This window comes from Somniosus microcephalus, chromosome 8 (genome assembly GCF_052327205.1).
Source record: "Somniosus microcephalus isolate GS21.2 chromosome 8, FLI_Smic_1.0, whole genome shotgun sequence".
NCBI classification, from domain to species: domain Eukaryota; kingdom Metazoa; phylum Chordata; class Chondrichthyes; order Squaliformes; family Somniosidae; genus Somniosus; species Somniosus microcephalus.
The window spans coordinates 166,764,892-166,778,339 of NC_140994.1; the positions used below are offsets into that span (position 1 = coordinate 166,764,892).

At 48.9% G+C, this 13,448-nt stretch overlaps 1 protein-coding gene across 2 annotated transcripts in view; it reads right to left on the reverse strand.

Moving 5' to 3' along the window:
* Window positions 1-13,448, reverse strand: part of sh3pxd2b (SH3 and PX domains 2B) — a 381,839-nt gene that overhangs the window by 26,033 nt on the left and 342,358 nt on the right. For both annotated transcript variants that reach the window (XM_085995331.1, XM_085995333.1), the window contains one exon: window positions 1,414-1,531. In XM_085995331.1, coding sequence (XP_085851457.1) covers window positions 1,414-1,531 — 118 coding nt within the window. The remainder of the gene's footprint in view (window positions 1-1,413; window positions 1,532-13,448) is intronic.

Genomic DNA, 13,448 nt, shown 5'->3' on the forward strand with positions numbered 1-13,448 from the left:
GCAGGAGAAACCTCAGTGACTCAGGCAGCACCTTCTCTCTATGCAGCTGGCACTGGAGGGTGGCTGTCATTTTTTGGAATCTTTTTGACCATTTTCCATAGTAAGTATTTGGGAAAAGAGCAACTTTAAATATTAGTTTTTCAAAAAAAAGTGTTTCAGTTAAGTTTAAATAAAAAGGCTGGGGTGACAGGTAGTTAAGATGCTAATGAGCTGGCATTAATGCTGCTTCCATAAGCAATATTTTCAGACTGTCTCGACAATCAGAAAGAACCTCACATCCGTTGTACTGGAAAGTCTCTGCGCCCATTTTCTGGCTGTGAGTAGCAAGACATAAACTAGAGACTGAGACACAGGCTGGCAGCAGGTTTTTGATACAGAATGCTGTGCAAGCAGTTAGGTTTTTAAGCAAAAAGCTGTGAAGTCTTTCACCAAGATGAAGAGGTCAGAAATGCTGCATCAACAGTTAGAAGTCATCTTGTTTAAGTCAAGGAAGGCAATCCACCAATGTGGGGAAACGAGGCGTGTTCTTTGTTTCTTAATCACTATGCAAAGTTAAGTGGTACTGTTTGAATGAAGTGAGTCCAATCATAACTGCTGTTCTATATGTTCACCTTACTGTAAAATAAAGCATCTTATCACTTCATATCAGGCCTCATCTCACCAAGTGTTTGCTCAGTCTGCTTTTGAAGAGACTGAAGTAGTATACATGCAAAAGACACAAATATCTGGTTCAGATCACAAGGGGGTACTACTGTTATACCCCCAGGTCATGTTATCACACAAGTAGATATAGGGCTGTGTGAGTCAACTCCCATTAAAAGTAAGATGCTTTGACCGCGCCCTGGAATAACTGACACCACTAAACCCAAGAAGGTATCTATGGCAGATCTGAATTTGTACAGTAGCCTTCAGCTTCAAATAGGGCTAACTTTCTTGTTGGTGGGCCTCCTGCAGCAGCACTTCTTAACTCTACAGCATCAACAGGAGCAGTGTTCCTCATATATCCCCATTGTGACTTTGTAAGCAATTAGTGCACTTTTCTGCCACCAACAACACTTCCCATTAAAGTCGCGCTGTTGCCCTTTAAGAGCTGACGTCTCATTGGATTTTATGCTCCCCAGTCAACTGTTCTACATGCTCAGCTTTTGGGCAAGCTTGTCATATGCCAGTAGGCTACTCCAATTAGGGGGAGGGACTCCTGCTGCCATTCTCACAAAATCAGGACTTATTTTATTAAATGTAATTTTCATATAAGTTCAATTTATCACTTAAAATTGTGTACAAAGCTATATCCATACTGCCTTTTACCCAAGTACAATGAAGTAAGGATAAGCCACAGCCATGATGTCCTGTGCCACAATCTTCCCTCATGCCATATTAAAACTAAGCACCTTATTAGGGTATTTGAATTACCTGATTTTCCACCAGCCTTCCAGGTTCTTCTGTATAACCTCCACCACTGCACCTCTTTCCAAATCAATCTCATCATTATCTCTTGCCGAGTATGGATAAATGACAACAAAATTCTCCTCTGAAAAAACAAGTTTATATTACATTTACATTCAAAACAGCACGTGCCATGCAGGAGGCCAGTATTTATGGGGGTTAGCAAAACTAAAGTATGATTAACAATGATGCTTGAAGCTCTGTAAAATTAGTTCACTTAAACTGAACTTAATTTAGCTCATTGTGTATGACCAACAACTTCATCAATATAGAATTTTACAGTGTTCCAATGAATGGAATATGCGTGTATTGATTCACTACAACCTTCTTTGTGTGTTAACACTTCATGCTGCAGCAGGGGGCAGGGTGGAAGGAAGGGGTGGTTGCGTAGGAGAAACCAAATGGTCAAGATGACGAGTACATTATGACTACAGGAAACATGAACACCATGCAAGTTTTCAATTACATTTCCACTATCCAGATATTGTGGTAAATTTCATCAGAAAAATTAATAATCATTGTGCCCCAGTCCCATGATATAAGCTATCGCATTTGTTAAGGAAAGCAATTTTGGGCAATTCTGTACAGGAAGTAATGTCAGCATTTCACTTTTACCAGAGCATTTAGGGCTTTTTGGCAACAGTGAAGAAACAGACTGCTCCCATTATAGGATACAACCTTGAACTAAGTTTTATTTAACTGGCTTAACTCTTCAACTCATTCAATGCTGGTTCCGAATCTGACCTCGTGAACATATATAATGGTTAGGATTCAGAGATCATGCAATGTGAATCACAATATTTATTTTATACCTTTATACCACAAGTGCAATAAATGTACATTAAATTTAACAGGCATGCTTTCTCACAAGAGCGCAAAATTATATTTTTGCTTTCCCCATGTAAAAGTCTAAGTGCAAAGGATTGTGCCTTTACTCTAGTGTTACTTCAGTGTGACTGGAGCTAGAGAGGGTTAGGGTCATATAATTGACTAGTCTATCGTATGAATAGAGGGGAAAAGTCATGATGCAGTATAGAGATCTGGTAATAGAGGCATCATCTCAAATTCAGAAATGACAATGTAGATGACATCAAAACTTATCAAAAGTTTATTTACCACAGGGCCAAAAATCGGTGGCCCTTGCACTCTTGCAGTTACTCTGGTGGGACGGTGCCTGATGGGCTGGAAATTAGGCTGGGACCTGGATATGCTGGGTCTCATTTTGCACCGGAATTCTCACTCAGCTTTGTGGAAGCAAAGCCTTAACCCATCCTCAACAAGGCCAGCTGTGTAGGAGGGGGAAAGGATTGGGACACTCAACACAAGCAACTCCCACGTCCCCTGTCTCTTACAGGATTGGCAGCACACCTGGTTCAACTGGTGGTTGTAGGGTCCCCGAAGATTGCGCAAATAATTTTTGGACTTTTCGGCCCCCTTCCCACTTGTTCCTGGGGTTGTAGAGTTGTTAGGACATAGAATACACTACCAAAAACAGTGGTGGTAGCAAAAGCCACAAAAACATTTAAAAGGAAGTGGATAAATATTTGAAAAAGAAAGATTTAAAAGGATATGGGGATCTGAACTAAAGGAATAGCTCTTTCAGAAAGCTGGTCTAAGTATAATGGGCCAAATAGCCTGCAGCTCTGTAAAATTCTATGATTCTAGGTCACAATGGGGGAGGTACTGGCCTAGAAATTGGCCTGAGGTGCCCAAGCGGCGCAAAGTTCGCCTGGGCGCTGGAATTTGCGCCACGATCGCCGCAAATTCAGTTGAAGTGCCCCTAGAGGGAGACGGGGCGCGGCTCGAGTCACTCCGCGTCCCTCTTAGGGCGCTGAAACTGAATTTCGCAGCACTACGTGCCGCAGCGCCACACCACGCTGCAGTACTGCAGGCCTTCCTCCCACTGTTAGGGGGGAGGGGCCTGCAGCAGCGCGAGCCCTGATCGCGAGTGCCGGCAAAAGAGCCCGGCACCAAGGAGAAGTGCCGGGCTCTCGGGAAACAGCCGGCAATGCTGCGGGGGGGACCAGGAGGCCGGGGACGGAGGTGCTGGCAGGCGGCCGCCCCGACCTCCACCTTAACTTGCGCCTCTGCCGGCACAGCAAGGCCCCGTGAACCGGGCGCGGGTAGCGAACAGCGCTACAGTGGCGTTCGCTACCAAATATCGCGATCGGGGCGCTGCGCACACCGATGATGTCATCGGTGGTGGCGCAGCGCAAAAGGCTAACGCCACCATTAGCGCCCCTGCTGAATATCGCGGGAGGCGCAGCCAGTGGCGCTACAGCCATTGACTGCCTCTTTAGGCGCTAACAGGTGGCTCTACTCACCCAATTTCTCCCCCACTGAGTTGGGTGCCCTAGAGCTCTGTGCCAAGACCCAGCCAGTCCCTGGTGCATGTACATGACTTGGATATTGCAGTCTCAATGCAAAGTAGATGACACCAAGCAAGGAGGCAACAAAGAACTTACAAAGAGAGCTCAAGATGGTTTGCACCTAGGCTAGCCAGTGATAAATGAAGTTCAATGTGGACAAATGCAAGGTTCTTTATATATTGGAAGTAAAAATAGGAATCATATATACTCCATGAGTGGAACAGAACTTGTTGAGGTGTGTGTGGATGCCAGAAAGAGACATAGTGGCATTAGTTAATTTGTCACTTGCGATGTCCAACATGAAGCAACAATAATGAAAGTAAATAGAATGCTGAGTTGTTTGGCCAAATCAGTTGAGTTCAAATTCCTCATAGTCATGCTGAACCTGTACAGCCAGGCCTGAGAGCATGAACAGAGAATGAGGAGATTTATCTCAGTATCAGAGGGAAAAACTATGAGGATCTACTTGATAAACTTGGGGTCTCGAAAGAGACATCTCAGTGCTGACTCTCAAGAGGTAAATAAGGTACTAAATAGGGTAGAGAAAGTAAGCCTGAAACAGTACTTAATGATATGTTAACGCAACAGAGCAAAAAGGCACAGATTGTGAAGGGCAAATTTAGGACAGACATCAGGAAGGTGGTGATAAACAGCTGGAATAGGATGCCATGAAGAATGGTAGAGTCGATATTCTGGAAGAATAAGATCTAAAATGGGTGAAGGACATGCTTCATCTAAATTTACGATCTTGTAAGAGCATATTAACTAGATGTTGTATTAGACCTTATCTGCATATACAGATTAGATGGTTACAAAATGGCTTTCCTCTGTAAGTAGCTCAAATACCTGTTACACAGGTAAGATATCATGGCATTGTTAGGCTTACATTACAGCTAAGAATGGTCTTATTGAAAACCCCATTCTAAGTGGAATTGCACAGTTGGCGCAAGACTACAATATTCTTCCTAAAGGATAATGGGTTCAGAAGCCTATGAAGTAAGGAACTAGACAAAGTTTATCAGACTATAACTGGGGTTATATTGTTAATATAAACATAAAATTACATTAGAAGAGCAAATTCTGCTAAACAGGTTCATGCAAAACACAGACGAGACACATATACGACACATAAATACAGCAAGCAGCTACAAACACAGGACACTGTAACAGCAAGCACTTGTCTCCATCCACCTTGACCCCAGACACTGATGTACAAGTCTCCTAAAGTTCGCCGACGGCCCACATGTCTTGGCAGAGACCAGAATGTCTTAGTGACTGACAGCATGTTGGGAAGCAGGAAGTGATCACAGAGTATAAAGAGCTCATTAATGATTCAATATGTCACTGTGATAAAACTGTTATCTCTTCTCATTCTTAAAATATTAGAATGGGCAACCAAAACCATTTACCATAGATTAATACAATCATACTTGCAAGATAATCAGGAAATACCTGGTACATATGAAATCTCATTATTTTAATCATTAACAAATCTCTGCTATAGATGTATTTTTAAAAACATGTATAAACATAATAAAATTGTAAATGGAGACAGAATGACATCTGAATATACAGTGGCCAAGACAAACTAAACAATAACTGTTGTTACAACGGTCAAACATTAAGATACGGGAAAAGCTCCGTATTCTTTTGAAGCAGTTAAATGTTTCTAGTAAAAATAACTGATTCTCAAGTTTCTGGAGAAACGAATAAAACTAAGAAGCAAAATTTCAGGCAGGAATTAAAATAATCTTTGTTATGAAGTGATTATGCTCAATCTCATTAAAATCTTTATCTTTTAGTTTCTTAAATGATCTTTAGCTACTAATTGAAAGCACCACCACTGGCAGGAGAATACAGTTGGAGCATAACACGTTTTACGTAGGCATTCTCCATTATAAATGTGGAAATAGGAATTTATAACGGATATAAAAATAAGGACAGAATATATCACTTTAAAATGAGGAGAACGCACTAAGTCCTGTTCACCCATCACCCCTGTACTCGCTGATCTACAATGGCTCCCGGTTAAGCAAGGTCTTGATTTTAAAATTCTCATCCTTGTTTTCAAATCCCTCCATGGCCTCACCCCTCCCTATCTCTGTAATCTCCTCCAGCCCCACAACCCTCCAAGATATCTTCACCCTTCCAATTCTGGCCTCTTGAGCATCCCCGATTTTAATTGCTCTGCCATTGGCAGCCGTGCCTTCAGCTGCCAAAGCCCTAAGCTCTGGAGTTCCCTCCCTAAACCTCTCCGCCTCTTTACCTCTCTTTCCTCCTTAAAGACACTCCTTAAAACCTACCTCCTTCTGCCCTTGTATCTCCTTATGAGGCTCAGTGTCAAATTTTGTTCAATTATGCTCCTGTGAAGTGCCTTGGGACATTTTACTACGTTAAAGGCGCTATATAAATACAAGTTGTTGTTGTTGTTGCTTGAATTCTAACTGTGCACACTGGTCCAGTTATCCTCAATCCACTAACCTCGCTCCACCTGAAGACCACACTTGGACTTGACTTCTCGTGTGCAATGGCTTTAGGAGATCGACTAGTAAATAACTAAAATCATAGTCAAACGAAAAGAGATGCCAGACACATTGGCCTAGAAATTGGGTATCGCCCCGCTTGAGGCGTTAGAACTGGCGCTGCGCAAAGTTTATAGCCAGACGAAACTTATCGCCGCCTGGCGCGATATTGGGTTGCATCGCCCCCAAAGGGGATTGAGGCGCGAATTCAGACGTTGCACGGGCCTCCTAAGGCGCAAAACCTTCGGCGCTACCCAATATCGGCGCGGATGGGCGCAGCGCAGGTGATCTCAATTACCGATAACCACAAGACTTCCAGGCGCCGGCCGGCTCTTAAAGGGGTGGGTCAGTCAGCCTCAGCTTCCACATTCAACGCCCTGTAGGCCTCAGAATCGGCGCTCTTCCTTCTCTGGCGCAAAAAACTTGGTCAGGATGGAGAAGGTGATACAGAGAGCAGAGCGCTTCAGCACTGAGGCTCTGGAGGAGTTGGTGTCTGCAGTGGAGCGCCGTCGAGAAGTTCTGTATCCTGACAATGGCAGGAGGCCGAATCAAAAGGATTACCGCCGAGCTTGGAGGGATGTTTCTCAGAGGGTCAACTCCAGCAGCATGGCGACCAGGAGCCCTGTTCAGTGCAGGAAGAAATTCAACGACCTCACTCGGGTCGTTAGGGTGAGCGTTGTTTATGCAAACTTCTGATTCCCTCCATCTGCACCTGACTTCGCGCACCCTGTTGCCATGATGCCCCAATGGCCATCTGTCAGCAAGCACCCATGGCCCTTTCTGGGCACACACATGGACATTTGACTCAAGGCATCATGTAAGGGCTCTTGCACCATGGGGGGCATGAGATGATCTCTCAAGGCATCATGTTAGGGCTCTTGCACCATGGGGGGCATGAGATGATCACTCAGGGCATCATGTAACAGAACTTCCCCTTCTTTCCCCTGCAGTCCAAGCTGGCGACGATCCGCAAGGACCAGCGTCGAACCGGTGGCGGACCTCCACAAGTGGTCACTCTCACGGATCTCGAGGAGAGAGTGCACCAGATTCTTGGAGGACGTCTGAGTGGTCCCGTTACCACTGCAGCTGCCGACCCCATTGTCGACAGCGAGGGTAAGGCTCTCACCTTTTTCAGCTGTCTCCTTCCACTTGGTCCCCCCGCCAGCATGCTTTCTCAGTGTGCAGCCATGTCAGAGCCTTGCTGCAATCTGGCATGCCTTGCCGCCAACCTGACCTTTTGCTAAAGCCACTCTTCCACCTCCCTGCTTTCAGATGCTGCATCACCAACTCGGGATCTGTGCCCTGAAGCTGCCAGTGCCAGTGCCTCCGGAGGCGAGGATCAGGAGGAAGCCGGAGCATCCGTTCCAACTTCAGGGGAGCGTACACATCTGCAGACTGGGGATAGTAGTTCCCTGGAGGGGGGGGGGGGGCTCTGCTGATGAGCCAGTTGCCGGAACAAGCGGCATGCAGCAACGCGAGGGGGGTAGGCAAGTTCAGCCACCGGCTCCCCGGAGGGCAAGGCAGGGAGTGATAACTGCTGCACAGAGTGCAGAGGAGGTGCGTAGCCTGGCTGAAATGAGCACCCAGGCCCGGCTCAGGCACACTGAGCTGATGGCTGTAGTGGGAAGGATGCCTCAGTCGATAGAAACACTGGCAAAGAGTGTGTTGGACTTTGGAGCAGCAATGGAGAGGACTGTCCAGGGCTTCGAGGCTGCTATGGAAAGGACTGTTCAGAGCTTCGGACAATCCCTGGAAAGGTCTGTCCAGGGCTTGTCCGAGTCAGTGGAACGGACTGCTCCAGCCTTGTCCGAAGCAATGGAAAGAACTGTCCAGGGCTTCCCCGAAGCACTGGCACCTGCCACACAGGTCCTCACTGCTGCCACACAGTCACTTGCTGGCCTCGTCCACACCCAGATTGAGGCAACGCGAACTCTCACTGCAGCCACCCTATCTGCATCAGCTAGGATCACCCCAGGCCCTTCCAGTACCATACAAGGCCAGGAATCAGTGGAGCAGGCGATTGTGGCGGTTGAGCCGAACCGGTCCCCACAGAGAGCTAGTGTGTCGTCCGACCATGGTGCAGGTGTCCTCTCTCGGCAGGTGACCATTGCTCATGCCACCGCTGGTACGTCTGCAGTGCAGCTGCCACCACCTGCAGGGCACACTGCTTCCAGCCATACTCAGATCAAGCAGCCTGCGTCCGCACCCTCCAAGACCAGAGGTCGGCCAGGCCGTCCCTCAGGGGCTTCTGCGCTTCCACACAGTCAGCAGACGTCCCCCAGCTTTGACCCCACCACTGGGGTTCAATTACGTAGGAGCAGCAGGGAGGGAAGGGGCCGACCGCGAAAGAGAAGTCGTTCTCCATCAAGGGGCCAGCAGTAGAGGGAGGTGCAGAGACGTTTCTTTGGCCAAATTCAAGGACTTCCTCACCTGTTGTGATTGTTAGAAATGGTTTGTTTAGTTTTGCGGCTTTGCCGAAGTGTTAACTGTTATTTTGTTAGTTATGGTTTCTGTTGACATGACGTTGTTATGCTGGAAGGAAGGACTTTTGTGACAATAAAGAAAAGTTTTAATTTGCAATGGTACACGTTACTATTTACAGACATGCTGGCCTTCAGAGCCTTTCAAAGATCCGAAGAACGAATGACACCCATCATTCCGCCAGAGGGGCCTGGAACCGAGTCCTGATGAGCCTCTGACGGATGGGCCTTCCACTTTCAGGAGCCCTCCCATCTTCCTCCTCCTCCTCCTCCTCCTCCTCCTCGTCCGCATGCTCCTCCTCCTCCGCATGCTCCTCCTCCTCCTCCGCATGCTCTTCCTCCTCCTCCTCGTCCGCGTGCTCGTCCTCCTCCTCCTCCTCCGCTGGACCTTGAGGGACAGCTGGCATTGGCTGGGTGTGTCGAATCACCAAGTTGTGGAGCATGCAGCAGACGACGACGATGTGACCCACTTGCTCCAGCGAGTACTGCAGGGCTCCCCCCGAATGGTCCAGACGGCGGAAACGCTGTTTGAGCACACCAATAGTGTGCTCTACAATGTTCCTGGTCGCCTGATGGCAGCTGTTGTACAGCTCTTCTGCTGGGGTGGTGGCCAAACGGAGTGGCGTCATGAGCCATGGGCAGAGAGGATAGCCCTTGTCCCCAAGAAGCCAGCCTCGTGGGCGAGCCGGCCCCTCAAAGGTCACAAACTGAGGTCTGCCGCAGGATGAGGTCATCGTGGCTGCTCCCTGGGAATTGGGCGTTGACTGCCATGATCATTTGGCGGTGGTCACAGACCAGCTGCACATTGAGGGAGTGGAACCCCTTGCGGTTGCGGAAGTCCTCAGGATTCAGTAATGGCGCCCGCAAAGCCACGTGTGTGCAATCAATCGCCCCCTGCACCATGGGGAAGTCCGCAATAGCAGCGAAGCCCTGCGCGCACTCCGCCTGCTTCTCCGGCTCAGAGGGAAGGTGATGAATTGAAGCCTTCGCCTATAAAGGGCAGCTGTAACTTGCCGGATGCAACAATGGACTGCAAACTGAGAGATATTCGCAATGTCCCCAGTGGCTGACTGAAAGGATCCGGTGGCATAGAAATTGAGGGCAACAGTCACTTTAACGGACACCGACAGAGAGGTCCTGCACCGTAGACGCGGCTGCAGATCCTGAGCAAGCAGGTGGCATAGCTCAGTTACAACCTCCTTCCCGAATCGGAGCCTTCGCACACACTGCTCCTCCGACATTGCAAGGTATGACACCTGCTGCCTGAATACCCTCGCAGCGTACCCTCGGATTGGCCGACCTCCATTGCCCCTCCTCCTTCTGGCCAATCCCGGCCCTCTCTCCCGCCGTCTCTCTGCCCCTTCACAGTGTCCGGCCATGAGGACGATGCCCTCCAAAGCAGCTCCCATTCCGATGCCAGTCGGTCAAAACGCTGTTAGGTGTAACGCTCCAACTGCTCCGGACAGGTTTGAAGGTCCCAAGTATTCTAAGGCTAAATTCCAAAAAATCTGCTCCACAGTAGCTCACCAACTCTCTCCAGCAACGATCACAATGAACAGGCCAAGTGGCTGCAGCTTTTATACTAGAGCTGTCCCCTTTAAATAGCACCCCCCGACTACGAGAAGGGCCTGGTAACGTTCCATCGAACTGTCACTAACAACGCTAGGCGCAAAGGTTCCGGGCGCCACCGAATATCCGGTCCGGGGCGCCAAAAAGGCGTTGCACACTGAAATGACGTCATGATCTGCCTGCGCCCGCGGGCGCGCGCAAAGAGTTAGCGCCGGCGCTAAAAGGATACTCAATATGGGAGGTGGCGCTATATTCACTGTGCCCGCCCGAAAATTGGGTAACGCCCCAATTCTCGGGCTCTTTAGGTGCTAATCGCTGGTGCTACCAACCGAATTTCTAGGCCATCGTCCCATAGACATTGCAGGAGCCATTGCTTCTTGGTTTCTGGTTCAGATTACACAACATCCCTCCTGGTTAAACCACTTTGCATTATTCATCTAATCTCTCTCATCCAGCTCTCGTCTTTCTAAATTCCCACCCCCCACCACCCAAATTCTCAGTTTCCTTGCTGGAATGTTCATGAGTGCATGTGTTTCTAAGGGCTCGATTTTAATAACCCTGGGGAGGCAGGTCGGCAGTGAAAATCGGAAAAAATGGCTTCAGACACCCAACCCGCCTCCGTCCCACCCCCACCCTATTTTCGTGAGTGTCGGGTCAGCCGCTCCCAAACTGACCCGACGGGAACCGGTGGGACAAGTAGTTAAGGCAGTTAAGAGCCTGTTAACTGCATTGCTAATCCTATTTTTATAGTGGTTTCCAGTGCTTCTGGCTCCTGTTTTCCGTCTTGTCAGAATCAGGCCAGCTGCAAGGAGACGAGTTTCCTAGGATACATGATTTGTTGCCATTGGTGCAGCGCTTTAAAAGCGCTCCTGTAACATGGTTGACATTCAAATGCAACAACTTTGTTGTTGGAGGCTAGGGATAAGATTTTGCACATCTACTGACCTTGTGACTATTCAAGCTGACACCCATCTGCAGTGTTACCTGATTGGAATAATTTCAGGCCACTTTGAGTGTGCGCTTGCAAGCTTCTTGCCTCAACTGAAATCTATAGCAACGGGATGGGAAACATTTATATCCTCTCATCCTGATCGTCAGATTCGGGGGAAGAGCAGCCATGGCAGCAGCACCAACCTCCTCCTCACCCACTTGATGCTGCACAGGGCGGAGGGCCTCAGCGCAGGGCTGCACCGCGCTGCAGGAGATACCCCCAACACAGGGTTTACAGGCAGAGGATCAGCTTCCTCAGCATGACTGAGCAGCAGTGCCAAAGGAGGCTGAGACTTTCGAGAGACGTAGTAGCTGACATCTGCACAATGCTGCACCAACACCTGGAGCCCAGAGGAGCATGTGGACACTCCTTACCTGTGGCTGTCAAAGTCACCATTGCACTCAACTTCTTTGCTTCGGGCTCCTTCCAAGGATCAGCTGCAGACATCAGCGGCATCTCCTAGTCAGCCGCACCTTTGCAAAGAGGGCATCACACAGGTCACCGATGCCCTCTTTGCAAAGGCGCACAATTATATCCACTTCTCCACAGATGGCCCAAGTGTGGCCGCGCGTGCGGTTGGCTTTGCCAATATGGCAGACTTGCCAATGGTGCAGGGCATCATAGATTGCATACATGTAGCCATGAGGGCCCCCTATCACAACCCAGCTGCATTTGTCAACCGCAAGGGCTTCCACTCCCTGAACGTCCAACTGGTGTGTCACCACAGGAACATCATCATGCATGTTTGCGCAAAGTACCCTGGCAGTTGCCATGACTCCTTCATCCTGCGCCAGTCTACTGTGCCTCAGCTCTTCCATCCGCCAACCCAACTTTCCGCATGGCTTCTTGGCGACAAGGACTATCCCCTGAAAAAGTGGCTAATGACACCGATGAGGAGGCCATCAAACGATGCTGAGGAGTGGTACAATGTGAGTCACATATCCACCAGAAGCATCAGCTTGCTCAAAATGTGTTTCCGATGCAGAGACAGGTCTGGTGGATCCTTGCAGCATGCACCAGCCAGGGTGTCCAGAATCATCGTGGTCTGCTGTGCCCTGCACAACATCACACAGGAGTGGCTTAGTGCTGCTGCATGAACAAGTGGCTCAGCACACAGCCTCCTCGGAAGATGAGGAAGGGGAAGAGGATGAGGAGGACGGGGAGCGACGCCTTACGGGGCCGGATGTGGCCAATCCAGCAGCAGGCGACCACATTGCTGGCCGTCAGGCAAGGGATGCACTCATCCATGCCATATTAGAGTAAGCTTACGCTTCAACCACAGGTGGCTGGCACATAGAGATGAATATAAGTCCCACATTCTCAAAACTCCAGGTATCATCTGCCCAATAAACGGTGGTTTGCGCTCAGTGTCACCACCAACATTCTACATGGCATTCGCCCTGAGCCCTCACTCTTGAACTTCCATTTCCCAGAACACAGAGGCCACACTTTAGGTGATCTCAGCAGATCATTAAACCTTTTTCGACACTGAACCCATGTGCGTCTGCACACAGACCTCAAATTCACCTCAGCAATTTGCAGTCAAGCTGCCTCGCTTTGCTGAGGAAGCCTCCTCTTTCTGTTTCCAGGGAAGAGGACCTCCTGGCATCCTCTAGCTCCGTCCACAAGAGCATGGAGGGAGCCCTCATTGAACCTGGATGCAGCCTTAGTTTTTGGCACTGCCATTCCTGCAGCAGCCAGCACTTGTGACAGAAAAAAGCTAATGCTTTTGCAAAGGGGACATGGACCCTTTAAATCTTTACTGAAACAACGCGTCATCAGAGGCGAGAATCTGACACACTGCAAGCAATTGCCTGGAGGGACCTGCTCGTCGGCCGCAACGAGGCCAATCAACCTAAAATCTCATCTGCGAGGCGGCGGCAACTGGGAGCGGGTCCGGAAGACGCGAGCAGCAGGCCCGCCATCAACCCGCCTCCTTCCTTAAAAATCGAGCCCTAAGTATTTCAAAATACTTATTACAGGTTGAGCGCCCAAAATCCGGAGTTCCGGAATCCGGGTTGATTGGTGGCAGGGTCGTCCGGAATCTGTAAAATGTTCCGGAATCCGGACA